General features: G+C 34.0%; 2 protein-coding genes and 1 long non-coding RNA gene across 13 annotated transcripts in view; 2 read left to right on the top strand and 1 right to left on the bottom strand.

Annotated features, from left to right (window-relative positions):
- Positions 1–161: 161 nt before the first annotated feature.
- Positions 162–6,440, top strand: Hira (histone cell cycle regulator-like protein). Of its 6 annotated transcripts, none has more exons than XM_085664901.1 (13): positions 165–304; positions 1,366–1,526; positions 1,604–1,666; positions 1,745–1,855; positions 1,930–2,528; positions 2,637–2,918; positions 2,984–3,246; positions 3,322–3,874; positions 3,960–4,149; positions 4,224–4,508; positions 4,594–4,691; positions 4,762–4,886; positions 5,101–5,219. In XM_085664901.1, the coding sequence occupies exons 2-12, from the start codon at positions 1,490–1,492 to the stop codon at positions 4,882–4,884; spliced, it is 2,604 nt and encodes an 867-aa protein (XP_085521027.1). In that variant the 5' UTR covers positions 165–304; positions 1,366–1,489; the 3' UTR covers positions 4,885–4,886; positions 5,101–5,219. The 6 variants fall into 6 exon arrangements, with proteins under 6 accessions (XP_085521028.1, XP_085521027.1, XP_085521023.1 ...); XM_085664897.1 differs by lacking the exon at positions 5,101–5,219 and adding an exon at positions 6,300–6,440 and having other exon boundaries at positions 166–304; XM_085664899.1 differs by lacking the exons at positions 165–304; positions 5,101–5,219 and adding exons at positions 406–484; positions 6,300–6,440.
- Msp300 (Muscle-specific protein 300 kDa) overlaps positions 5,499–27,181 on the bottom strand; it is a 77,067-nt gene continuing 55,384 nt past the window's right edge. For 3 of the 6 annotated variants that reach the window (XM_085664892.1, XM_085664895.1, XM_035861770.2), the window contains 13 exons: positions 20,927–27,048; positions 20,154–20,850; positions 19,744–20,043; positions 18,705–19,661; positions 15,889–16,191; positions 12,694–12,951; positions 9,255–11,990; positions 8,972–9,156; positions 8,790–8,828; positions 8,188–8,694; positions 7,284–7,527; positions 6,649–6,704; positions 5,499–6,511 (listed from right to left, as the gene is read on the bottom strand). In XM_085664892.1, the coding sequence (XP_085521018.1) occupies positions 6,292–6,511; positions 6,649–6,704; positions 7,284–7,527; positions 8,188–8,694; positions 8,790–8,828; positions 8,972–9,156; positions 9,255–11,990; positions 12,694–12,951; positions 15,889–16,191; positions 18,705–19,661; positions 19,744–20,043; positions 20,154–20,850; positions 20,927–27,048 (12,624 nt within the window). In that variant the 3' untranslated portion in view covers positions 5,499–6,291. The remainder of the gene's footprint in view (positions 6,512–6,648; positions 6,705–7,283; positions 7,528–8,187; positions 8,695–8,789; positions 8,829–8,971; positions 9,157–9,254; positions 11,991–12,693; positions 12,952–15,888; positions 16,192–18,704; positions 19,662–19,743; positions 20,044–20,153; positions 20,851–20,926; positions 27,049–27,181) is intronic. The other 3 variants (XM_085664894.1, XM_085664896.1, XM_085664893.1) reach the window with 3 other exon arrangements.
- Positions 13,980–16,036, top strand: LOC146873189 (uncharacterized). Its single transcript, XR_014983842.1, has 2 exons — positions 13,980–14,373; positions 14,622–16,036. It is a non-coding gene; the product is annotated as an uncharacterized LOC146873189 (long non-coding RNA).

The following is a 27,181-nucleotide window of genomic DNA, read 5'->3' as shown; positions in this document are numbered from 1 at the left end:
AAGTACAGCAAGGATGGATTCTATGTATTAAAATAATAAAACAGTTCATATAAAAATATACTGATGTGAACTTATTTTCGAATTATAGTTTGTTCTGCTATAGCTGTTTATGTACCTTCAGGGAAATTGCTTGAAGTGAGCATTTCTAGCTTCAATTAGGCGTGAATATGTCTTATCATTGATTGTCGAATGCGCTGGAATAGCCCAGATGTCTGAATTTCAAAGCAGTCTTAATCGATATGTTGGCGAAGTGTTTCAACATCTCTGTTGCCATATTAAGGGAAAAAAGGGAGAAAATCAGATGGTAATGGAAAAAGTAATAGTAGTTATTAGAGTTAAGTTAGGTTATAGACGTAACGACGTATCATAAGGCATAACTTATATCACGTGACGTAATGTAGTGGCAATAGGAGTAATGTGATATATGATATTCCTTCATGAGGAAATTCTTGTGGCAAATGTGTTCTCTATTAATTGAAGTCTTGTAAACTACCGTTTTTAACGAAACAAATTGTCTCGAAAACAAGATTACATCGGGCATATGTTTATATCAACTTTTTTCTTATTTTAATGTGTAGAATCCACAACTGTGTATTTTCCACATACAACCGGACAACCTGTATATATTATAATATACAGATTGTCCCAAAAGATTTTACCTAACTTCGGAAACGTATCGGAGAAGTCTCGTAGAATAAATTTTTAATAGGGATCAATGATCATGGCGACCAACTTACCGATGCTACAGTGTCTTGAAGTTGGCCGTTTGGTTTATTTATCATACAAGTTTTTATAATCTACTTAGCCTTTATTAGATTTAAATACAATGAAATTACTCTGAAATAATCTAACACATTTTTATCATTAAAAAAAAAAAAAAAAAAAGGAAAAAGAAATTAATTTTATTTTTAATTGCTATTAAAAAGTTGTTCCATGAGATTCCCTCGATATGTTCTTGAATTATTAGTCAAAGCTTTTGGGATCTATATATAGTGAAGATGAAGTTGACTTATATATTCTCATATAATGAATATTTAGTATATATATAGAATAAATATTTCTGAATAATATATTCATAATAAATATATACAGATTATTTTACTTATTTTTAAATAATTAAGAATCGCAAAAGTTTAAAATCATAAATTGAAATAAAAAAAAACAAATTGTTTTATCATGTATCGGTAAAGATGGCAGCATTACTGATAAAGTAGTTCAGGAAGAATTATTAATAATTTTTATCCCCCACATTCTAGCTTAAGTAACATCAGGCAGTTTTAACGAAATTTCATCTATCATTTACATTTTTTTTTATGGTTGTGTTGTTTTAGCGTTTGCGTTTACAGTGAATCTTATTAATTCCAGGTTATGTTTCATCAAACTTTTGAATTCATGAGGGAAACATGTCTTTTACCAACATTAAAATGATTCAGATTTACATATTGTAATATAATCGGCATTCTTATAATAGTTTATTTAATACAAGAAGATGAAATTAGTTAAACCTAACTGGGTCACACACGATGGTTTGTTATATTTAATTGTTTATCCTAATGTAATGTTAAATGAATTAAATTTACAAACGTTTCTGTATATCTTTTAGGATATTCAATATTTTCCGTTGACATACACCCTGATGGGAAAAGATTTGCTACTGGAGGTCAAGGTATGCTCTGATAATTGCTTAATTTATTATTTTATTTATTATACAATATTATATTATAAATAATATTACTATTTTTAGGTGGTGATTCTGGAAGAGTTGTTATATGGAATATGGAACCTGTAGTGAATGAAGCTGCTGAATTGGATCAAAATGTACCAAAAATATTATGTCAACTAGATAATCATCTTGGTATAAATTTATAAGCATTAAAAATTATTTAAATTAAATTTTGACTGCAATGATTAGTCTTTTCTTCTTTTTAGCATGTGTAAATTGTGTCAGATGGAGTAATAATGGTTTATTAGCATCTGGTGGTGTAGACAAACTTATTATGATATGGAGACTATCCGGTGGTTCTGGTGGAAGTACTATATTTGGAGGAAAAGCAAGTGTAGAAACTTGGCGATGTATAGCTACATTACGGTCCCATGAAGCCGATGTTTTAGATCTTGCATGGGCTCCACATAGTCCATGGCTGGCTTCAGCTTCTGTAGATAATAGTGTAATTGTATGGGATGCATCCAAATTTCCTGCTATTGTAGCTGTTCTAAAAGGTCATACAGGCTTCGTGAAAGGCATTACTTGGGATCCAGTTGGAAAATACTTAGCATCACAATCTGATGATAAAACATTGAGAGTATGGCGTACTACAGACTGGACAGAAGAGGCTTTAATTTCTGAGCCATTTGATGAGTGTGGTGGAACAACTCATGTTTTGAGATTATCCTGGAGTCCAGATGGACAATACTTGGTATCGGCACATGCGATGAACGGTGGTGGACCTACAGCACAAATAATTGAAAGAGATGGATGGACGCAAGATAAGGATTTTGTTGGTCATAGGAAAGCAGTTACTTGTGTTGTATGTAATTTAATTACATTATTCTATAAACTCTTTATCAATTAAGTGACATTTTAATCCATAATATATATCTGCAATGGGAAAACAATTTTTTTACGTATTTTACAGAGATTTAATGGAAATATTTTACAAAAGAAACAGTCAGGTTCTTCTAAACCGCAACAATATTGTTGTGTTGCTATAGGTTCTCGTGATCGTTCTTTATCGGTATGGCTAACGTCTCTTAAAAGGCCTTTAGTTGTGATACGTGAATTATTTACCCATTCTGTTTTGGACGCAAGTTGGTCTCCTTGTGGTCTCAGACTTGCAGCTTGTTCTTGGGATGGTTCTGTTGTATTCATTGAATTTACTCAACAAGAACTTGGACAGCCTTTAGATCCTGCTGAACAAGTATGTTATTTGTTATTATTTTTGTCATATCATTGCTACTTCATATTGTTTATATATGATTACAGAGTAGTCTTCATGAACGTTTATATGGGAAACCATTAGTTCAAGGAGGTTGTATGGTCATGGAAGCTCCAGAACTTTTGAATTTGAAACCACCAGCACCTCCTAGCCAACAGCAAATTCCATCTACAATAAATTCAGTTCCAGTGCCTTTAAATACTTCAAATACACCAGCTAAAGGTCCCATTAACAAACAAATTGAAACTAGAACATCTGATGGTAAAAGAAGAATTACTCCTATGTTCATACCACCACCACCTGATATAATGTAAGTTAATTTTGGATATATATGTGTTTAATCTATGAAATATATTCAACATAAGGTGAAATTAACAAATTTTAGGGATACAGCAATAAATGGTGGAACTACAGTACCAACATTTACAAGCAAATCGCAAACAAAAAGTTCGATTGTAATAGAAAAACGTAACGATGTCGTTACACCTAATGTTACCTCTTCTGTGAATTCTGCTATCATAAATACACCAGCTTCATCACTTACTTTAAAACGACGAGAACAAAGCAGTCCAAAATTACACCATTTGTCACCAAATAAAAAATTAAAAATTTTGTCTGAAAAAGGTGCAGGCCAAATCGTCCTTCCTGCATTGAAACCGTCCAATTCATTATCTCAACAAGCTGGACATCATGCAGTTACAATCAGTAATAGTCAGGGTTTAGCTCATTTACAAGTATTTAGAGGTACAGATTCAGAACCAACGTGGGATCTTTATTTGGGTTATAATGCCGTGGCACTTGCTGCCTCTTCAGCTGTTATAGCTGTTGGTTTAGAAGATGGTAGTCTACATACTTTTCATCCAGTCAAAGGATCTCGATTTGCACCTCCGTTAGCACCACCTGCACCATTAGCAAAAATTCATGCTGTTGGTAATGCGGTAATGTATTTGCACTATATGTTAATGAAAATGTTTATATAGAAAATTATATTTTTATATAGAAAATTTTATTTGTTTTTATCAGGTTATGGTTATATCAACCTGCGGTGATGTACGAGTATGGGAAATAGGAAATACATGCAGAATGATAGTATCAACCTCAGCTGCTCATTTAGCAGCACCAGGAACATCAATATTGTCATGTACACTTTATAATGGAATGCCACATTTAGCATTTACTAATGCCAGGGCATATATTTATCACAAAGAAATGGGTATTTTGATATTATCATTCTCTAACTTATGATAAATTAATGTTTTCTATAACAAATATAATTAACTATTTTAGGAACATGGTTGTTAATTGGAGATAGTCATGATCCTGTATGGCGGTGGTCTTCATTTAATGCATTAAGTTCATCTGGTAGTAGAACTCCTCGAGGACCTTTGTTTTCCCTACAGGAAGGTTTACTAAGAACTGCTGGAAATGTTTTGCCTAATCCTCGATTGGCACATACTGCTCCTAGTATAGTGTCTTATATGGAACAACAGTTATCAGCATCTAAAGCACTTGGCAGTGCACAAGAATATGTTCATTGGATAATGGCATTAGTATCATTTTTATTAACTCAAGGTATATTTCATAGATTAATTATTGCAATGATTGTTTCTGCATATATTATGCAGAATATATAAATAAATTATTGTTTCTCTTTTAGATGGGTTGGAGAAGCGTTTAAGATTAATCTTAGATGATCTTTTGGGTCCAAGTCATACATCAGCATCTAAAAGTTCATCATGGGATCCTATGATTTTAGTATGTTATATTTTTTGTAAGTGTAAAATTAATCGATGAATAAGTAGTAATATAATTGTTTTTCATATAGGGTATAAAAAAGCACAAACTTTTGGGAGATATATTGAATATTGTTGGTGGGCATCTTCGTTGGCAAAGGCTATTTCTTGAGTATACAGAACAATTAATGGCATTAAAAAATCAGAGTACATAAAAGTAAGTGAAATATTAAACAATATATTTTGCAGCATAACTTCTAGCTGATATCACATCAGATACTTTTATATTTTTATGCAATAAATATGCATTTGTACAGTTTTTTTTTATATTGATGTGATAATTAATGCGATGTGATAATCAGTATAAATTTCTCTATGATAAGGAATAAATGCAATTTTTCATAAATACCAATTTGTGTTTTTCTACTTAGGACTGTTTTTATAAAGTAAGAAAGTTGAATATGTATTTAATTAGATAATCAATTGCAACAAGAAAAAATATTATATTTAAAGAAGAAACAGTTAAACATTATACAAATGAGTAGATTAGATAAATGTAGAACAAATAGGTAAAACTTATAATAAACAATGAAATATGACGTGGGATGACAGCATGAACAAATATTAAACGGAATGAGGATAAATCAGTATTTATATATTTAATTAATTTCTCATTATTCTGTGCGTATTTATCATCACGCATAGCCACAAATTATATATTCTTTATTTTTATGATATAATATCATCTTAAGGTATTATTAAATAATATTTACAAAGTTTCAATACAGTTATGACCAATTGCAATGAAGTAACAAATTTGAATATGTAGTTTCTATATATATTTAACATACTGTCTTTCATATTAGCATCATTATTTATCAAAAATTCTAATATTGTATCAAAATCAGATTTAGACATTTCGTGTATCGAATTTGGTATAAACATAAAGTATAAAAATAAAAATTCGGCAAATCTTCCTTAATTTATCCTACAACAAATATGCATAATGTAAATAGTCTGCATTTGTGTAATTTATGTAGAAATAATACAAGTATTTCATATAGATAGTTCATTTCTTATATTTCTATTAAATAAAAGAATATTGCATTTTAAAGGAAGCATTATTGCAAAGTAATTGTGTATTCAAAAATCATTCTTGCAATAATAATGTGATGATCTTTATTATCAGTATATATTATTTTTTTAGTTTAGTTTTTATCATAGATACTACCATCGTCAATATTATAAATTACTGACTTCACTTTTAATCCTTTATAAATATTTTATTCAAAATACTATTATGTTACAAATGTTGCAATTTCATTTATTGTTTGTAACATTCTAAAGGATTATAGTTATATAGCCAAAGAATAAACTAAGTCATTGACGACATACGAAAATCGTGTGCTATAATAATATATACAAATTTTTTTGTATTTGAAAACGTTATGTATACACTTTCATATATATATATATATATATATATATATATATATGTTGTATATTCATTTATATTTAAGCATTTCGCGTGTTACAGTCGTTAAATCTTATATTCAATGCTTTTTATCAATGCAGTAGTTTTTACCAATAGACATAAATAAAGTGAAGACATTCTGTTTTTGTTACAAAGGCGGCGGTCCATTTGGATGATAGACCATTAGAGTGAAACTTCGAGCAAGATTGTTAGAGAGCATGCAATTGTAATCTTCTTCTGTTGATGGTATCAATGAAGTTACACCAAGTAGCAACAGCATTAATGCTTGTATTGGAAGAGAAACACGCAAAACTCTTCCTAGAAAACTATATCCTTGTCTTGGTACTATTTGATGTCTTTCATCACCACTGTAACAATTACAGTAAAAACAATGATTATTTTTCATCTAAAACACAAGTTGATGAACAGAAGTATTTTATATGGAAAAATGGCAATCCAAAATTAAATAAACTTGGATTGAACAGGGAAAAGGAAGAGAACATACTCTGTGGCAGCTGTTGTGTGCGGCTGAGAGGACCCAGAGGCAGCTTCATCGAGTAGCTACAATTGAACAAAAGAAAAAACACAAACAATAAGATACTGTGCAAGTGATTACTACTATTATTACATATGGCGCACGTGATAATGGTATAAGCCAATGAGAAAGAACAGGTGCACTTTTTTGTGCTGCAATGTTTGTTTCCCTTTCATCGAATTTCATTGCTCTCGTGCGCTTTAATATAATGTTTTACGTGATTCTTTTTTATATCGTGCAATAATCTACATACGTTAAATGACTAAACATTTAAAAAACAAAAGCAAAGATCACGTTACAGCAAGTGACCTAAAAGTATTTATATCTGCAATTTTAAATGCTACTATCAATAAATGACTACATTATCGCGCGCGCATGTGTGTGTCTGCTGCTGCTGCTGTTTCTCTCTCCCCCCTCCCTCCCTCTTCCTTTCTCTCTCTCTCTCTCTCTCTCTCTCTTTCTCTCTCTCTCTCTCTCTATCTCTCTCTATGTGTGTGAGCGCGTGCATGTGTGTATGTATGTATGTATGTATGTATATATGTATTCATAATTGAAATAAATGTACGTATTTTATTTGTAGATATGCAATTAAGAATTGTACTTACATCACGAGAAAGAGCGGCTAATGAGGAGGACGTAGCAACGAGTCCAATATCACGTGGATCCAATCCTAAAGCTGCTCCTAATTTCAATGAGTAGATGCCTGTCAGTCGACGTAACGATTGTAGTTTTAATCGAAGTTCTTGTAGTCGAGCTCTCACTCCTCCCTGTTCATTTAGTAGTTGATTGGCAGATTCTTGGAGAGATAAAACACGCGGTTCACAGCGCTCAAGGTCACTTCGTAATTCCCTTAAAAAATATAAAAAAAAAAAAACTAATAAAAAAAGGGTCAAAACAAAATTGTAATATTTTTTATGTGGCTACAATTATGAGATTTTTTTATATGTACATAAAACATATATAATATATAATATATAATATATAATATATAATATATAATATATAATATATAATATATATTATATATAATAAATATATAATATATAATATATATTATATATAATAAATATATAATATATAATATATATTATATATAATATATAATATATATATCTGCAGAAGAAGATTGCCTATTGTATAGTATCATCTCAATGTATGATAATACCTTATATTTATTTGTATTTTATGTAAAAACAGATCAATCAAAAAATGGATTTTCTAAGGAACATATTCATTGTTCCATATATATTAATTTGCATTACGTCAAATATGCATTTGTTTGCAAAATATGTATTAGAATTCAAGTTTAATCATCAATGTATTTATATTTGTGTGTTGATATACGTTTCATTTGTATATCCAAGTGATGATTTAAAATTATAATTTATATTTTATACAATTTTTATAATAATGAATACGTACTAATATCAATGTATAAAATCAATATTATACAATAGAATGTTTATATTTAAAATTCACGATTTAATATTTTATAAGAAATTAACATACCTGAATTTGTTATATTTTGTTTCCAGAATATCGGTAGCTTCGGAGAGATCGATTGGTTCACTTGTTCTAATTACAATTTCTGTCTTTTCGAGCCAACTGAACAACTCTTCGATGATACGATGGAATTGGTGATTCGAAATAAGTGCACGCCGCAATTGTTCTTGCCATTTTTCAGCTGACAGACATACTTTGTCCCATCTTGTATTTGCATCAGTTAATCGATTACGTAATTCTGTTGCGCGGCTAGTGTCTTCTGTATGTTCAGCCAAATGAACACCTACAATGTTCAAACTAACGACAATGCTTTTGTGACTGTCAAGGTGCTGAAGAAATTCTCTATGTTCTTGAATAATATATTCCAGGTCCTCGATATTACTTGGTGGCGAGTTTTGTTCACTTTGAGTACCTTCAGCAAATTCTAACCATTTTTCTAGACGCCAGAGATCATTATCCAACTGAGTCCAGTTACGTCGAGAGCAAAGAGGACATGTTAGCCTATCACTATCGCTAAAAATATAATAAACAATCGAATATTTTTCTTTAGATTATAATCTTTGACGTCTTTTTAACACATTAATATCGTAGTAAGAAATTACACTCACTGGTTACATGGGAATGAATAAGCGTCTGTAATGGGAGACCTATTAATAGCAAAATGTCATGTTAATGAATCTTGAGATATGTGGAGTTATTCATGATATATGACGTTAATATAAGCAGTTTTAGAAAGGATTTAATTTTGTATAATTATAAGAGATAAGTTTAATTCATTGTAAAAATGTACCTGAGTTCCCTTATTTGTTGTTCACGTGTTCTAGCGAGTAAAAGAAGAGCTTCGTATCGAGATATCACAGTTTGCACTTCCTCGCTTATTGTTGTTTCTACATTGAATTTTGTATCTTCCATGAGTAAAGTATGGAGATGACGCACTAATTCTATAGATGATTGACAACATCCAATCAATTTTGCCTATTGATTAAAAATGAAAGTTATACATATGTAATTATAAAAAATGGAAAAGTTTTAACAAAAATTTAAAATGTGTAGATTGGAAAACAAAGACTTACAATAGTTTTAGTTGTTGTATTCAGGCTCGGTCCAGATACAGGTTCTGGTGCGATAGTTGTTTCTAATGCGTCCAAAGAATGATGGCACTCTGTGAGAGCTGTTTTCAATTCCAACATATACGCGTCGCAAGATGTCATTCTAATTAATCTAGGCAAAGTGTTCACTTGAACAGCCGTGTCTTGTTCAAATTTCAAAGTTTCAACCTGAATAGCTTCGTCTACTTCAGATTTTTCCTGAGATTCTAATTCGGTTCTTAAAGTAGTAACTCGCATTTTAATTTCTTTCCATAAAGATTGATATTCGTCCACGAGTTCTTGTATACTAGTCACATCGTCCGGATGACTCTCCTGCATTATTTCGAGTGCTAATTTATCAGCTTTTTGCAGTAGAACGTTTTGGGCGTTCAATTCTTTTTCGATTTCAGATAACCGTTGCATCCTACCACGTGGTGATGTTCGTTGTTCAGGAGTAAGCAAATGTTGCAGTTGAGTCAATCGAATATCAATTTGTGTCAGACTAACTAACGCAGCACCATGAGCTAAACTAAATTCGTGATAATCCATTTGTTCGCGTTCTATCGCTGCGATTATGGAATTTGTCCTACTACTAAATTGAAGCCATCGGTCTATAGTTTTACGACTTTCAGCTGTAAGCGATCTTAAATTTTCAGGTTCCAATCTGACTTTTGCAAGTCGTCCAAAATTTTGTTCAAGAATCTTCAAAGCTGGTTCATGTGCTTCAATATCTTTCATTATCACTTTCAATCTTTCAAGCATTTCCTTCGTATCCTTTTTAGTAATTTCATTCATTTCTTTCTCAAAATTCGTAAGAGCACTTTCCGTTTGAGTGATCCAGCCTTCGTGTTCTGTTCTAATATTATTCATCTCACGAAGTAACTTCCAGGCCAAAATGATTTCTTGCTTACGTTCAGCCGATCTAACACACGTGGTTTTCCATCGTCGTTGAAGACCTTCCATACCGTTCTTTATCGTGTCGGTATTCAGAGATGTTTTCCATATGTCGGAATCGTGTAGTAATATTTCACAAAGATTCAATACTTCTCCGATTTTGGCACCTTCCGTTTGAATTGCTTTTTGAATATATTCATGGTCCTCTAATTTCTTATCAATACAGCTTTGGCTCACAGTTTCGATGATGAAATTTTCAGAAAGTTGCGCTTCGATACCGGTCATCCAACTTCTTTGCTCTATTAATTTTTTTTCGAGAGTGCTTATTGATTGTATTAAATCGTGTAATTTATTCGCTCGAACTTTTCCACTCGTAAGTAATCTACACCATTTTTCGTTCACTTCGTCCAATCCATTTTGCACTTTAGCTTTCTCAGTATCATCGGTCGCATCGATTAATTCTTGACCAGTTTTTTGCACCCACTCGAATTCTCGCTGTTTTAAAGCTATTTCTGCCTGTAATTCATACTCGAATCGTTTTAATACTTTTTCGGGTTCACCAAGAGGGATCATATCCCAATTTTTCACTCTGATTTCCGCATCTTCAATCCAAGTCAACAATCTGCTTTGTCTGTCGATCCAACGATTGTGTAGGCCACAACGTTCGCCAAGCTTGTATTCGACTAAAGCTAACTGATGATCAAGGTCTCCTTGTTGTTGCCACAAAAGTGCAACGTGTTGATTCAATGATTTCATGTCAGAAGGACTAAGACATTCTCGTAGCTTTTTAGTAAGTACGTTTAAAGATTCCAATTCGTTATTAGTATCGACTAGACGAGTTTTTAATTCTTGAAGGAAAAGCAAATTTTCTTTGGTTTGTGATAATTTACCAGGTATCGAGTGAAGGACAGAATTAAGTATCTGACCGATATCTTGTAGTGTGTTCGTGATCCTGTCAGTCTGTGCCATATGCTGTTCATGAAGTTTTCGTACTCTCTCAACGAAATCTCTCCAAGTCTCTAAACCGGCACGTAAATTGGCGATACGTTCAACGTTTGCTGCATGTTCCATGCGCACTGAAACGGCCAAAGTCTCGTCGCAATCAACAAGCAAAGGAATTTGTTGTTTTTGAAGCGACTCTATTTGGACTTCACCCGATGGAACTTTTTCGAGCAGAGCTTGAATTCTTTGGAGAATCTTATCCAATCTATGAACGTGTATGAAGCGTAATTGCAGTCGACTGCGTTCTCTCTCAATGTCTTTTAACCAGGCGAAGAGATCATTTTGATCATGTCTGTAATTGTCCCATGCTAAGAGTCGATCGTGTACAGCGGTGTGTCTTTCCATGATTTTTGCTAATGTTTCATTGTGAAGATTTGTTAGAGCATTGAACTGTTCGGTAACGTTGAGATCTTTACCTTCTTTTCCATGAACAGTTAATAGGTGATTTTGTTGGTCGGTAAGAAGGTTTCTATAAACCTCGCAAAGATTTCTATGCTCCGACAAACCATTGTAATCACCGGGTACGCGGTTAGATAAGAACTCTTGCACATAAGTTAAATGTTCTTGCCACAACTTCAGAACCGCGATTACGTCCTGTGATTTGAACAAACGGATAGAAAGACGGTGATAATGTTGGAAGGTTTCTTTGAATACTCGTTGCCATTGCTGAAGGATTTCGACGACTGACGGTTCTTGAGTTGACATTGTTACAGTTCTATCTTTGATAGATTGGAGCTGTGGCTCCGTTCGTGTTAGCGCAAGCAGATGATTACGGAGTAGCTTTAAGTGCTCATTGGATTCTTCTTGGCCGACTGTCGTCAAACTCTGAAATAAAATTAATTTCTCATAATTAACCATTCTAAATAATCCCAACAAGCAAACGTATTTAATAACCGACTTATTGATTATTCTTATTGCTTCGAACATCGACTTTGCCATCATTTTTTATGACTTTTCGTTATCAACAAGAATGTAAAACAGATATATTGAAAATGAATAATTTGATCGTCCTTTAGAATGCGTCATACTCGAGAAAAGAATTTTACAAGCGTTTTTAAGACCAGCTTTTAAGCTCCGGTATTCTATCAAAAACGTGCTTCCATCGGTCCTAGTCTCCGCTAAGAAAGTTTCGCTAAGTGCACCGTTGCGGCCATTCAGCTGTTGCAGATTTCGTGACTGATGTAATTGCAATAGCAGGTTAAGCCTTTCGGCCTTGACATAACAAATTGTTTTGAAACTACGACGATTAAAATGTAAATGCTCATGTGAGGGGATGATCGAGGTTGTACCTAGCACCAATAGTGTTCGCTTTGCGAGCAGAAAAAAGCGTTACAGGAATGTCTGCTCCTATTTTGTACGAATAAAAAAATGGTAAAGATATGTATATCGTGGATAAAATTAATAACCACGTTCTATTTTATTATTATAAATAACCAAATATTTCAAGAGCTCATTTTATATAAAACGATGCTTTTTTGATTTGTAAATTATAATATTACAAATATGATATGTTAAGAAAAAATCGTACCTGTTGTACTGTATCGAGGAAATTCTTCGTCTGACAAAGATCTACATGCGTAAGTTCTTGGTTAAGGACACGTACGTCGGCAGTGTCGGCGAGGGTTGACAAAGTTTCACGGACATCCTCGAGTCGACGACCAAGTGCTTCGACCTCGCAGTGTAACGGACCGCCAGCGTCTAAACCGACGTCTGATGCGATCTGGGCTACCAAACCGCGTAATTCCGCCAGCCTTTCCTTGTGTTCTGCTAGGGTTTCTTCGCAAACCTGTATCAGATTGAAATATATAAGTATTTACGATGATGTAAGAGGTTTATGTCTCGCCGATGTAAACTCGATGTGTCGTATGAATTGTTACATTTCTGTATTTGTTTATAATTTTTTTGTGCGTTGTACCTTACGTGTATACCTTATTCAGCTAGACAGATAGAATCATAACAAAGAAAAAGACAAAGTACAAACTCATCCAAAATATTTTTCTGACAACACGACGAAATCTTGTTAGTTATTGATGTATTTAGTAGAGGGAATGTTTAGTTCTAATTCTAATGTGTCTATATTCTCTGTCAGTATTAGAAGAAGCTCGAGTTTCTTTGGTGTATGTACATTAGACATGATTTCATTCAAGAATAAGATGTTTCAATACATTTGATATTAATTATGAATCGATTATCTAGTTTCACGATGGAGTTACTATTTTTTGTTGAAATGCAAATATTTAATAAATATTTAACAAATATTTGTACTGTTACTTAATAGTTTATTTATCGCGTTATAAATTTAAATAAAAATTAAGAAAATATTTGAAATTTAGAATCGGGAATGTAATTTAATTCTAATTTAATGTACATAGTGCTCGGTGGGTATACATAAATTAATTGATTGTTAGAATTTATAAATTAGACGCATCGCAACGTGGAGGTTTTTAATAGTTTTAAGGAAACGAAAAATAAAATTATAAAAGATCATGTAGGGAGATTGAGCGTTTATTATATTCTATAATTCAATGTTTCCTTATAAAAGTTTATTGCAAATTGAGTTATTCGCTAACAAAGCCAAAAAACTATTGCAAAGGAGAGTGGCATAGCGATAAGCGAAACTGGAGACATTTGACCATATGCATCGGAATCATATGCTGTACGGTCTTCGGGCGTTTTTGTCTAAATACACAGTGATCTCATCGCGTTCCGTTTCTGATTCTACAGATTGTTTTGAAACTATACGTTAATATGATAAAAAATTTGGTGAAAACAAGAATAATTCAAGAAGGAATGGTTAAGATAATAAATAAGAGATTAAGGATGATTAACTGTTATTAGACTTTAACGACATAACAATATGTATGCTGATGATAGGCATGGTTTTAGCATTGTGTAATTCCATTGAGATAACGTATTTTTCCAATAGCATTCGTATATATATCAAAAATATTTCAAAATATTTCAAAAATAGCATTCGTTTCTTTTCTTATCTCAATTAGATAACACATGTTTAATTCGAAGTAGATACTTTTCAGATGTTTTCTTTTCATGTTGTAAATTCACGGTCGATTTTAAAATGTGTTTCGTAAAGGCAGACGTCCGATGGTATATTATAAATCTCTGATAAGATATACGAACGTAAAAGTAATTCATAAATGAGCAGCTGTCGTAAATGTATACGATGTTTACGATGGACGACATATGGCAGGTAAGGAGAATATATTTTCTTTATTGTTTTTTTTTGTGATTAGATACGTAGTACGTTATTTATTGAAGAAAAAATGAAATGCAACAATATTTCCCTTGATTTCTAATCCTATTGAATCGATTTATTATTTAGTTTGAAATATTTTCGCGATAAACTTGAAATGATGATATTCGCTTCGATGACATCATCGGTTAAAGTTCCTCGTCAAAGTAAATAATTCAAAGTTATACTGAGCTGTTATCTTTTAGGTCGATCTAGAGTAAAATGGAAATAAAAATAAAAATAAATGATCGAGAGAGACGAATCTAGAGTATTATTTTAGAAATATTTTGGAAGTGGAAGATCGAAAAAATTGACTAATATCGCGTTCGATCGTACCTTCGCCTCCTCCGGCGTACACATGTCTTTGAATTTGGATCACCGAGCATAAGCTTATGTCTTCTTCTACCTTTTGAACGATGATCGTGACGATGTCGACACTATAGAAATACTCACGCACGTCAGCGAGTGTGAGCACACATTACGCGCACTAATACAATTATATATAGAGAGCAAGAGGACGGGTACACGTCACAAAACGCGAGTGTTAGGTCTAAAATAGTCAAAGAGTAAAAAAAATGAAAGATGTGCTCACACTCGTGATAAACGTATATTGATTCACTATGTCTTATACACGTGGTTGCGTGTACTACCGATTTGTAAACGCACGTGATAAAAGAGAGAGAGGGAGAGAGAGAGAGAGAAGAGAGAGAGAGAGAATATAATTGATCGATTCTTTTAACTTTTTTTTTTCTTTTCATTTCGAGAATTAAATTTGTACATGATGAAAGTAAGCGGAATTCGGAAAGAAAACCGAGATAAGGAAATTATACCACGAAGTATGACGAGACAAGAAGCAGATATGGTTAGCTAAGAAAGAAAGTGAGAGATAAAGAGAAGAGATCAGCACGACGTTCTGGTCCAGACTACCGTCGACGTCATCGTCGTCGCGTCGTCCAAAGGGATCGATGAGACCAGTCAGCGGGGGCTCTCTTGGCCTGTATTTTCTCTCTTTTTCTCTCTATCTCTACGACCACCCCTCATAGGATGCTTGTGCTCGTGCGTAACTCGTCAGTGTGCGAGGGTGGGGATAGATGCAGCCGATCGGTGGCGCATCCGCTCTCAACTCGAGAGATATGAACCCTTAGACGCATATAAGCATTTGGATTGCTCATCTTATGATTGTTCTTATGTTAATTCTACGTTTGTTGAATAACCGATACAACTGTTATCTTTTGTCTTAATTATTATATACTTTTTATCTTTTACGTTAATTTTTATCACGGTAACTGATTTTATCGATTATTTTTTTTAGTGAAATTTATGAAATTTATTCAGTGAATATATAAAATGAATATAAATGAATATATTTAAATTTACTTTAGTTAATTTTCTTCTTTATAAATCCATTAAAGAAAGTTGTATATTTAGATTAATTAATACATATTCTCGTTGTTATTTATGTTATACACTCACCTTGACTTGCTTGATAGCCTCCTCCGGAGGTAAATTAGCTACACTACCCATTTGAGTGTCCATCCAGGCTTTTACTACTGCGCTCGAATCTCTATATTGTTGCCATAAGTTGCAAGCGTGTTGATATTTTGTACAAAGGGCATTCAATTCGGCTTTCGTGTCCTCCCAAGCTCGTACAGCTTCATTTACCGCTGCTTCGACCCTCTCACGGACCTCTGCAGCGCAACTCTCCCGCAGAGGTTCGGCAGCGGCATGAAGCTCGCTAATAAGCACCTCGCGTGCACCGAAATCACCGTTTAATCCCTGAAATGAATTCTCGTTCTTTTATCTTTGGCTTTCACATTGTCACGATACGATTATTTAACGCAACACTCAATATTGTGAACTTTTATACACGAGTCGTTTCGTTAATTATTTATTTCCTCTGATTTTATTACTGGAAAGAAATCGACGAAGATGAAATGTTCAGCAGATTATTTAAATAACACGCATAAAAAGATTTTCCTCAAATGAAGGAAGCTAAAAATAATTTTGCCGCACGAGACGAGCACGTTTCGAGGCTTGCGAATTGAATTCGGTCAGGGCATGGTTGAACTAATTCTGTGTTGTGAGATGGTGAGTTCATTAACCTGGCTCAGAGTTTTCCGAAGCCTTGTGCGGAAGCGTCTCGCGCCAAGTTTTATCCGCCGTTCAAGACATTTGGAACGACACGGCAATATATGTATGTATATGAAATTGTAACGATCAGATATACATTGGAGTCATGAAATTGTTTAAATAATTCACTTATACACTTACTTTGCAATTTTTGATCAATATACTCGTCAATACCGAAGTTCAAGTTGGGAACACTTTTGCTCGGAGGTATTTATCAGCATCTGTTACTTTGCAATTATGCTTTAAACAGTACGACCTACGCGAAAGAGATATACTAATCTGACCCCAATATATTATCGAGTTGATACAAATATGTGTTTCGTATACTACACATGCTATAGCATTACACATACATACGCGTGTACATATATATGTGTAAATACATCGATTGAAGTCAAGACTTTACACCATCGACCATAATTATTTTTACTGAATCATATCTGTTCGGTATATGAAAGAATTACGAGTAATTTTTTTCTAAAGGACTACTTTCTTAGTCGATTAAGCACGTGGCCTAAAGTTTGATGAAAGAATTAACAGACGCGTATGCATTCGAACGGTATCGTTAATTACACGCAAACATGTTTTAAGTCTTTCCGGTAATGAGTCGTTGCAAAATTCTTGGTTTATGCATGTGTGCATTCATAGAAATAACTCGACGCCTTCAGACAGTGATATTAATGAGATTCTTTAACACACACGCGAGCGACGATAAGAAGACTCAAGTTCTAAAGAGCAGCTGTGCTTTTTCCCGATGAAATCACAGTTAAGTTTCAAAGAAATAGAAAAAAAAGAAAAATAAATAAATAAAAGATCTTTTGAGATACAAGAGATCGTCTGTAAACTCGAAGGTTAGGCTAACTTCGAACGATATATGTTTATATTTCCTTCTCCTAATCTGTATATTTAAAACACACGTTCCGCAATCCTTTCGTCAGAGATCGAACGGAAAGAGAATGAACGAAAAGAAGACGACATTTATTCTGGACGAGTGCTAACGCGTATCCGGTGGTATCGGCTTATAAATATTGTCTTGACCTACGTGGGTTATCGAGTTGTATACGTGATACTTACGAATTTTTTAACAGTTCCAAGAATAAAAATATGAGAAGTCGTTTTATACATATATTCGTCGTCAGTCATAACTCGAAATACTTGTTACATGCAAAGATCGGAGTAACGACAAGTCGCGTATAAGATAATGAGACGTTCGTCTATGTCGTTTGAAAGGCACACTTGTTCTTATCAATAATAAGAAAATATGGGTGTATAATATACGTTTATATCTCTATTGTCACTTTCAATGTTTCGATCCGACGTTATATGTATTTAGATTTATATATTTCTTTCAAATTAGCTTCAAGTCATGTTAAATTTTCTTACGTTCGCATAAATTGTATTTTGGTAACGATAACTATACGAAAATCGAGTTATATCCACCAGATATACAGATCGATTGGACAAATAAATATTTTTCATCGTAGTCAAGTTTTATGTTACAACTTCTATTGTTGTAATTTCGAATGAATGCTTATAAGACATATATTTTGCAAAAGTTTTCTAAGTTCAATGCTTTTAATGTTGAAAAGCGGAAATGATAGCGAGCGTTTTACGCTATTCACGAAGGAAACATTCTCGCCTCGGCCGTTCTTAGCATCGCTTACCTTGAAGCTATTTATTGTGCTTCGTTTCTATCTAAGAATTTCTGGAGCCGGTGATGTCTACATTTTCTTGCATAGGACGCTAATCTTGCCATCGTTGTTTGAACGATATATCTCTAACACACTGCGATCAGAAATAACTCGTTCGTAAATAAAACATTGAGGAAATTCATCGGCCGTTCTTAACACGTAACGCGCGCGTTGACGGTTCCCGCGCTACTGATAGACTCTTTGCGATAACGCGACTTTTAGATCCAAACGCGGCATTGCGCATGCGTATTACGAATATGAATTTCCATGAGACAAGAAGATTGGCGGACTTGAAGTTATATATGTAGTAGAAAACTGATAACTATAGGAAGTGATTTTTGATATGCGATATGAACTAATAATGGTACAAATCGTAACAGATATTATTATTAGAAGTTAATATCTTTTTTACTAAATCAATTTCCAATACTATTACTTCACGTCTAATTTAATCCAACCATTACTTACCTCGAGTCGCTCGGTAGCCTTAAGTAATCTATCGTAATCCACCGAACCTTGAACGGTCAAGAGCTCCATCATGTAATCAGCTTCTTGAACGGATTGCTGTACCATTTCCAAGTGCTTTTCAAAATGATTCCACAATGCGAGTCTATTTCGTAGTGTGAATAGTAAACGTGAACATCTACATTCTAATTCAGTGTGGGCATCCTGAAGAGCAGAGATATCGCGTTCGATGCTTACAGGTGACACACTGACTCTCATACCGGATGGCAACTTATGTAACAAATGCCGAAGACCCATAAGATCGTGCCAAAGAACTATTAGCTCGTCCGAAACCGACTCGCAACGATCTATAGCAGCTGAGACAACGTTGCTTCCTTGCTTTTCGCTTTTTTCGCATTGATCCAAAGTCAAGAAATGCCTCTGATGAGCTTTCCTAACGTGTCCAAGGCCACGTTTTAATGCTTGAAGTTTTTCTCGAAGTAATTGAGCTGAATCCAGTTCCTCACTTATCTGACTCTCTATACGATGAGCTGATGATAAGAGAATTCCAACGGTTTCACTTTCTGTCGCTGATAAAAGACCCAAGCGACTTAGTTTATCTTGAATCAACGAAACTCTGTCGAACAGAACGGTGAGTCTTTCTATGTAAAGATCAAGCTCTTCCTCCGTCTTCAATACTCCGTGTAAATCGTCGAGACACATTCTCAATTCGTTTAATTCTCTTTCCAATATTTTCAACCTGTCCTTTGAAGAGATATCTTCGGAGGAAATGTTACGCGTAATCTCCGATTGAATCTCATTGATTTTCTCCGTCACGTCTTTCCATCGATATTGTAATTCACCGTGAAATTGTCTTTGAAACATCTCGTCCGAAAGTGGAATGATCTTCAAGGCTTGGTCAAAGCACTTATCTGCTTCGTTGCGCATGTTGTTGTGTATTTCATATTGAGCTTTCAATTCCTATAAAGAATATTAAAAAATGATATTGTATAGAGTCTATATTTTTCTTTTTAAAATCTGTTAAGAATGAGTGAAAGCTTACCCAAAAACGACGCATGTTTCCACTTGATGTATCACTCAAAGGAACTAGTTCTTTCTCGGCTGTTATTATCCAATTCTCAATACGGTTGATTAATGTTTGTTGAGTACTCCAATTTTCTCGGAATGATAACAATCGTCTTAAAGAGGATTCTATACTATCCTGAAGTTTAACGATCACATCTAAGACTCCGTTATAACGATCTTCAGAATTTTCAATAGTCACCAATTCTTCTAGACGATTTGCAACGTCCAATAGTTGAATGATACGGGCGTGATGTGTGGCAACGTCAGAAGATAAAGACTGTAGAAGTGAAACATGATTAAATATGAACTAATTTAGATATGCAAGTTCAATGGAAGAAACTAATTGCACTTAACAAATCAATGAATTTAAACAAAATTGTTATTTACCTGATACAGAGAAATATATTGATCATAATCGGAAGATGTGACCGTCTGGAGATCAGGAACACGTTGATGAGCTACCTGAAGCCACCCTTTTTCCTCTTTTACACCTTGCTCTAAAAGAATCCAACGTGTAGCTGCCAATGCCATTTGTTGTGCTCGAGAGGCAGCTTGATCAAGCAACGAAGATGCACGACTATGTAATTCTACGTGCAAATTAGAATGTTTGGCTCTAGTTTCTGGATCCAGATTGCCTTCCAATGATTCTAAAATTGCACGGCAATGATTCAAATTAACAAAGAATTTCCTATGTTTTTGCATTTCTTCTTGAAGATGTTCCAAATTCATCACAGATATTGGACTCTGTAGCAAATTCTCAGCAATTTCAATAATTTGTGAAAATTCCTGTAATGTTTGTTCGTATTCTTCGGCTAAAGCGAGCAATTGAAGAAGTCGATCTCTTTCTATGCTTATACTATTCTCGATGATTTTAGTAATTTCGTGAGCTAAGTAAGTCTCCTCTGGAATAATCTTTCCAGGATAATCTCGGAGTAATTCGTGCGAAGTAGCAAGAAGTTTCCTAGTCTTCCATATGTGACAACGATTCATGTTCTCCATCTTATCAAGTTCTTGAAGTTTCCATCTTGTCGAAGCTTCACATTCGATTATATTATCCAATTGCTTACGTTGTTCTTCTACTAACCTGTTTAATGAAATAAAATTGAATTAGTCTAAATAAACTTGTAAAAGTATTTTTCAAAGTAAAAGTAACAACTCACCTGTACATATTATTTACACCATTCAATAATTCATCCCATTTGGCAAGATGATTACTAGTACATTTCTCGCTGGTATTTGTCACGTGTTCGACGGCTTTCATGTGTTGTTCGAGCGCGTCAAAGCATTCTCTCAATAAGACACGTTCTTCGATAGGATAATTGCCTTCAACGAGTTTCCAAATGTCATTGAGTTCTCGGATGTTCTCTGCTACATGATCTACTTCTTCTTTCAGCTCAATAAAAGTTTTCGCATCGTTGTGAGACAGTTCACTTGGACACTCTCTATTTAGGAAAATTCTATATTCGATCGTTTCTAACCATGTAGATATAGTTTCAATAACCGTGAGAAGAGTTTCCTCGACGATTACTATATCGTTTTCTTCTACAGCGTTTCTGAGTTGTGTTAATTCCTTCCGTACATCTAACGAACGTTCTTCTACCGATTTATCTATCATAATTTCGCTTAGACGAGCAATGTGCAATACATTGCCCAAATGATCCGTCTCTGCTGCATTATGAAGATTCTTCACTCTATCCGAAATTATTCGTGTAGTTTCGATCTTTTGGGTAGGCTGGTGTTGAGGAATTCTTCCTTCCATTGCTTCTCTTAATGAAAACTCAACATGATTAGTTGTTTTATGTGAATTTGTTGAGTGAGGAACAAGTAATCGATTTTCCCATCCCAATGTATCGTATTCTTTTTCGTATTCGACTATACCAGGCGTCGACGAAGTTTTTAATAATTGTGAAATAGCTTCCGCGTAAGTTTTCACTTGTGTTTTTATTGGTTTTTCAATTTGATTTGATGATGGTGACTCATCTGGTGATATAGTTGTATCCATTGGTTCACTGGGAATAGATACGAACAGAGTTTCGAATTGTTGACCTTCACTTGTTAACGAAGTTTCGAATGGTTTATCTGATTTTGACGGATTGGATAAATCAACAAAAATCGATGATTGTGAGATAGACATAATACTCGTATCCAAAGACATCGGTATTGTTTCGTCTTGTAAATTCATTTCTTGAACTTCTTTCTTAAGTCCATCGTCAATATCTAAAGCAGCAGAAGATGCATAGTTATCATTTTCTTCAAAACTTTGAACAGTCATTGGTTCATCAACATTTACTACGAATGGTTGCTTATTTGAATTTTTCTTAGTTACATCGGAATAAGATAATTTCAAAGATGAATTTTGTGATTGTGCTGGTTGTCCAAATATAGAGTCTAAATTATTCGTTTCTTTAGTTAATAATTGAATTTCCATAGTCTTATGTTTTCTCTTTCTTCTTTGCCTTTTTTCTAATTTAGCTTCATTATTATCATTATTATTATCATTTGTATTCGGAGTGAGTGAGACATCTTGCGAGATATCTGTCGATGATTCCGAATTCATTATAGCTTCGCTAGATATTTCGCTATTAGGTAATTCTATCGTTGTTTTGATGTGTACTTCAAATGAAGTATCCGGTGTTGAACTCTTTTCTGACTGCACCAAAACATCGCTGATTTCTGATTTTAATAATGCTTCTGTAGCTTCTACGACTGTTGACTGAGTTGAACTTAATTGTGTTTTTATATCATCGGATGGTACAACCGATGTTATTGTTTTTAGAAGTTGATCTTCAGTGATATTATGTACTGACGTTGACTCATCACATTCTTCTTGTAATTTAAGTGAGACTTGTAAACTTTTTTCACAGCTTTCGGAAGATATTTGTGAAGTTTTATCAAAAAGAGGCATCAATTCTTTAGATTCCACTTGTACAGAACCACTAATGGTTTCTACGAGTATAGGTGAGCTAGTTTGTATTTTTTCTTCCGTACCATACTTCATTGATTTCTGAATAGTTTGTGTTTCAAAATCGTAACTTTCTTGTGGTTGTAGACTAATCACCGGATTTGTTTGAATCATAATATTAGTAATTGGTGGCGGTGATTTTGCCTGAACTTCTTTTTCCAAGATTTCTATTTTTCGTGGACTTTCCTTAGGCGTCGTTTGTGTTTCCATTGTTTTAGGAGGAATAATATTTATTAATTGTACTTGTACTTCTTTTTCCATAATCTCTACTTTACGAGGACTTTGTGTTGGTGTCGTTTGTGTCTCTATGCTATCAAATGGAAATAGTTGGAACGATACTTGTATTTCCCTTTCCTCTGTTTCGATCTTTTTTAGACTTTCTTCAGGAGTTGTCTGAGTTTCCGTCGTTTCTAGTGAATGAAGTTCACTAGAAACTATGGAATTCAAAGATTTTGTTTGCGTCTCTGTTTCTTGAGTTCCCATTTGTTGTACAGATTCATTCGATATTGTTTGTGTTTCTGCAGTTTCAAATATTGCTTTCTCCAATAGTTCAGCTTGAATATTGAAATCTAACATTTCTGGTTTCTCAGGACTAGGTGGTTTACTCGTTTGTATGTTTACTTCAACTGTCTCTGAAACATAAGATGTTTGTTTTATAGATGCAGGAGCTGATGTTTGTTGTTCAACGTCAATTGATACTTTCGGTAATGTTTGAGTTTCTGTATCTATCGAAGGAACGCATTCTATCGGTGAAGTTTGTATTTCTGTTGAATCCATTTCAATGACTGTTTGTACATGTGAATCTTTAGTTTCGAGCACAATAGGTGATAATGGAACATTTTCGATAGGACTGGTCTGAATCGCATTTTCCGTCGTTAGTGTTCTCGTAGGTGTTATCGTTTGTATACTGGATTCTTTTATTTCAGGTATTTCTTTCTGAACCGTTTGCATAGCACTTTCAAACATAACTTGTGGCGAAATTTGCATATGACTATCTGTTTCTTTTACTTTAAATGTTCTTACTTCTTGCTCTACAGTGTCAGTTACTGATCCTATAGAAACTAATTCCTTATTTTGATCCGGAGAAATTGATACATTACAGGTTTCTATGACAACAGTTTGCGTGTCGATAGGAACTTTGTTTACATTGATCTCTGGTTCTTCAATGACAGGCTTTATTTCGACAATTTCAATTTCTTCCATTTCTACGATATTGTCTTCTTTATCTGACATTGTTGCCTTACTTGCTGAATCTGCTTCATCTGAAGAACTTTTAGGTACTCCAGAAGAATTTTCTATTATTTCACGAATTTTTTGTTTCTTTCTCTTTTTCTTTTTCTTTTTTCTCCCTATATCATCATCATCTTGAGTAGAAGAAGGTTCTTCAACTGTTGTTCTGTCATCTGGTTCATATCCATGATCATATCCAAAACTATCGTTTCTAGTATGTGAGCTTAGTCCTAATGAATCGGTAATTTCTACTATATCTGTTTGAGGTTGTTCGCTGATATGTTCTGGAGATTCGGATAATAGCACACTGATCTCTACTGACTCAGCAATAGTTGTGGAAATTGGACTAACAGTTCCTGCATCTTGTTGTAGCTGTTGTAGTTCCTCTTGTTGTAGTTCCTCTTGTTGTAATTGTTGTAGTTCCTTTTGTTGTAGTTCCTCTTGTTGTATTTGTTGTAATTCCTCTTGTTGTAGTTGTTGTAGTTCCTCTTGTATTAATTTCTCTTGTTGTAGTTGTTGTAGTTCCTCTTGTATTAATTTCTCTTGTTGTAGTTGTTGTAGTTTCTCTTGTATTAATTCCTCTTGTTGTGGTTGTTGTAGTTCCGCTTTTTGATTATTTTGTAAATTTAATTTATCATTCACCGATTCTTGTTGGCTCGTTTCAGTACTCAAAGGTATTGATGTCTGAGTTGTTACAGTGCCTTTTTGAACGATATTTACAGGACTTGTTTGCACAATTTTGTTATGAATTATTTCGGAAGCTTCTTGATCCGCTGGAAGACTAATCTTAACGTCTTCTAAGACAGTGTGATATGGTCGTTCATTTGAACATTCTGATTGGGTTTTTATGTATACCATGGACTCCGGTTTTTCATCGTGTTTTTGAATAGATAAAGAAATTTCGACTTTTCCAGCAAAAGATTTCTGTTCCGCTAATGAGATGTTATCTTTATATATATTTTTTCTTTCTTTTGTTAACAATGTTTCTACTTGCTGTTTTTTGTCTTGTAATTTTGGAACATCTTTATGCATAATATTATTGTCTGTAGTTTGTGTTATTTGAATTGTTCCTGATGATGTAACCTCTTCAGTTTTAACATCAAATTGAATATCTGATAATTGTTTTTGTAAATCGGCATTATTATCTTCCAGTTTACTCTTCATTGTGGGTAATGCCTCTTCTTGGATTTTCTGTGTACCGTGATCCTCTAACATACAAATACTCGATCTACTAATTTTTTTCTCAGCATCTAGAATATTGCTACCATCATCGTGCTTTGCTACTTCTACCGTGCCGCTTTCTAACAAAGTATCGGGTGTTTTGTAGCTTACTGGTGCATCGTCAGACTTACAAATAGCTTTAGTTGTAACTGATGCGTTGTCGGTCTTTGCTGAATCCTCCGATGATAATGACGATTGTATAGCAGCAGGAATATCCTCATCTGGTGTCTGTAAAATAATAGAATCTTCTAGATAGGACACTACTTGTTCCTTTAGAAGTGTTTGTTCTGTATTATTTACCTTTGTAACAACATCTTCTGTGCTATGAATATCAAAGACAGATTCAGATGGAATATTAGTGACAGTGCAAGTAAGAATATCTTGTTCTTGAACTAGAGTAATAGGTTGCTCTTTTGTGATAAGCTTTTGTTCATTTGTATTGTCCCTCGAATCTTTAACTTCAACTTTTTCTACTTCTTTTAATTCGTCGTGTGTTTTCCTGGCATCAACTTTCGTATCATCAATGGTAGTGCTTTTAATAGACTTTTTCTTTACCTCTGATCGACGTATGCTTGACATATCTTTTGCGAATGGACCAAAGAACGGACCTTGCATAGGACTATCTGGACAACGCTGTTCATAAGAAGTATCACTTTGTATGTTTCCTGAGAAGCTTGAGAACAATGATGGTTCTTGTTTCTTTTCGTCACTTACCCTTTTTTCTAATCCAAATGTTTGTTCACTTTCATCTTTAATAACGTTGATATTAATATGCGGTATATCTTGCTCATCTATTTCTATTTCTTCAGGTTCTTCAATTATTTCCTCGCTTGTAGTTTCCTTACCATCTATGATGGTAACTTTTCGTATAATCCTTCGCGTTTTCTTGATAACTCTTCTAGTCACCTGTTGTACTACAGCGTGAACGCTGGATGTCTTCGTTTGATATTGACCATGTTCTAATATTTGTTCTTCGATAGGTAAAGGACTAATATCTCTGATAGCTCCCTGAGTTATTCTGTGGGTGTACTGTGGTGTTGATTCATATTTCTCTTCGAAATATTCTGCATCTGGTATACCTGTTGTTACTTTACTACCATGAATTTGTTTCGTTAATGTTTCTACGGTACCATCAGGTTTCGTTGTAGTAACCGTAACATATTGATCTCTTAGAGTTGCTTCTGAAAATGCTTGCATCATTGACGCATCCTCACCAAGAGCTGTCGTGATCGACGATGCATGTTGTTGAGTGTGTCTGTTGGAAACAATTGTCTGCCTTAACTTTCTAACGATAATTCTCTTCGTACCATCTGCATCGACAACTACTTCAGTAGTCACGTCATCTGGTTCAAAGAGTACAGTTTCGAAAGATTGAGGAGTCGCATGATGAATGTTCAATTCGCTTTTAGTATTCTCCTCCTTTTGACCATCTTGATATTTCATATCAACTATTATATTATCAGGTACGACGTTACTTTGTTCACTTCGAAGTAAATTTTGACTTATATCAGTCCTTACGTTCTTTGTTGCTATTTCGATAACATCATGATCACCTTCAGAGAGTTTTACTACCTTGATTGTTTCTTTTATTTGCTGATCTGGAAAAGTCGCGGTATCCATAGTTTGTGTCATTAATGATTGAGTAGCTGTTATAACGGGAATCTGAGTTGTCGAAGTTTGTTTTGTAAGTTGTAATGGTTTATCTTCTACAATATCTAATAATAAACTTTGTCCTGTTTGTAAGGACACATCGGCTAAGGATGGTGGATTGCTTTCAATAGTAGAGTGTATCGATGGTGCCTGATCGATTGTGGCATCATCACGATCTGTAGTTTCGTCATCGGCCATTGCTTCTTCATCCAGCAATTCCTGTAATTAGGATAAGTTTCGCTAATGATAGTTCGTAATTAGAACTATTATTTGTCTAAAAAGGATATTTTATAGATGTCACATATCTTTTCTTGTCCATATTAGATACTCTTTGAACTTTTAATAATATCGT

The sequence above is a fragment of the Vespa mandarinia genome, chromosome 2 (assembly GCF_050613455.1).
Source record: "Vespa mandarinia isolate Hongniang chromosome 2, ASM5061345v1, whole genome shotgun sequence".
In the NCBI taxonomy this organism is placed as follows: Eukaryota; Metazoa; Arthropoda; class Insecta; order Hymenoptera; family Vespidae; genus Vespa; species Vespa mandarinia.
This window is presented reverse-complemented; position numbering and strand designations above follow the sequence as displayed.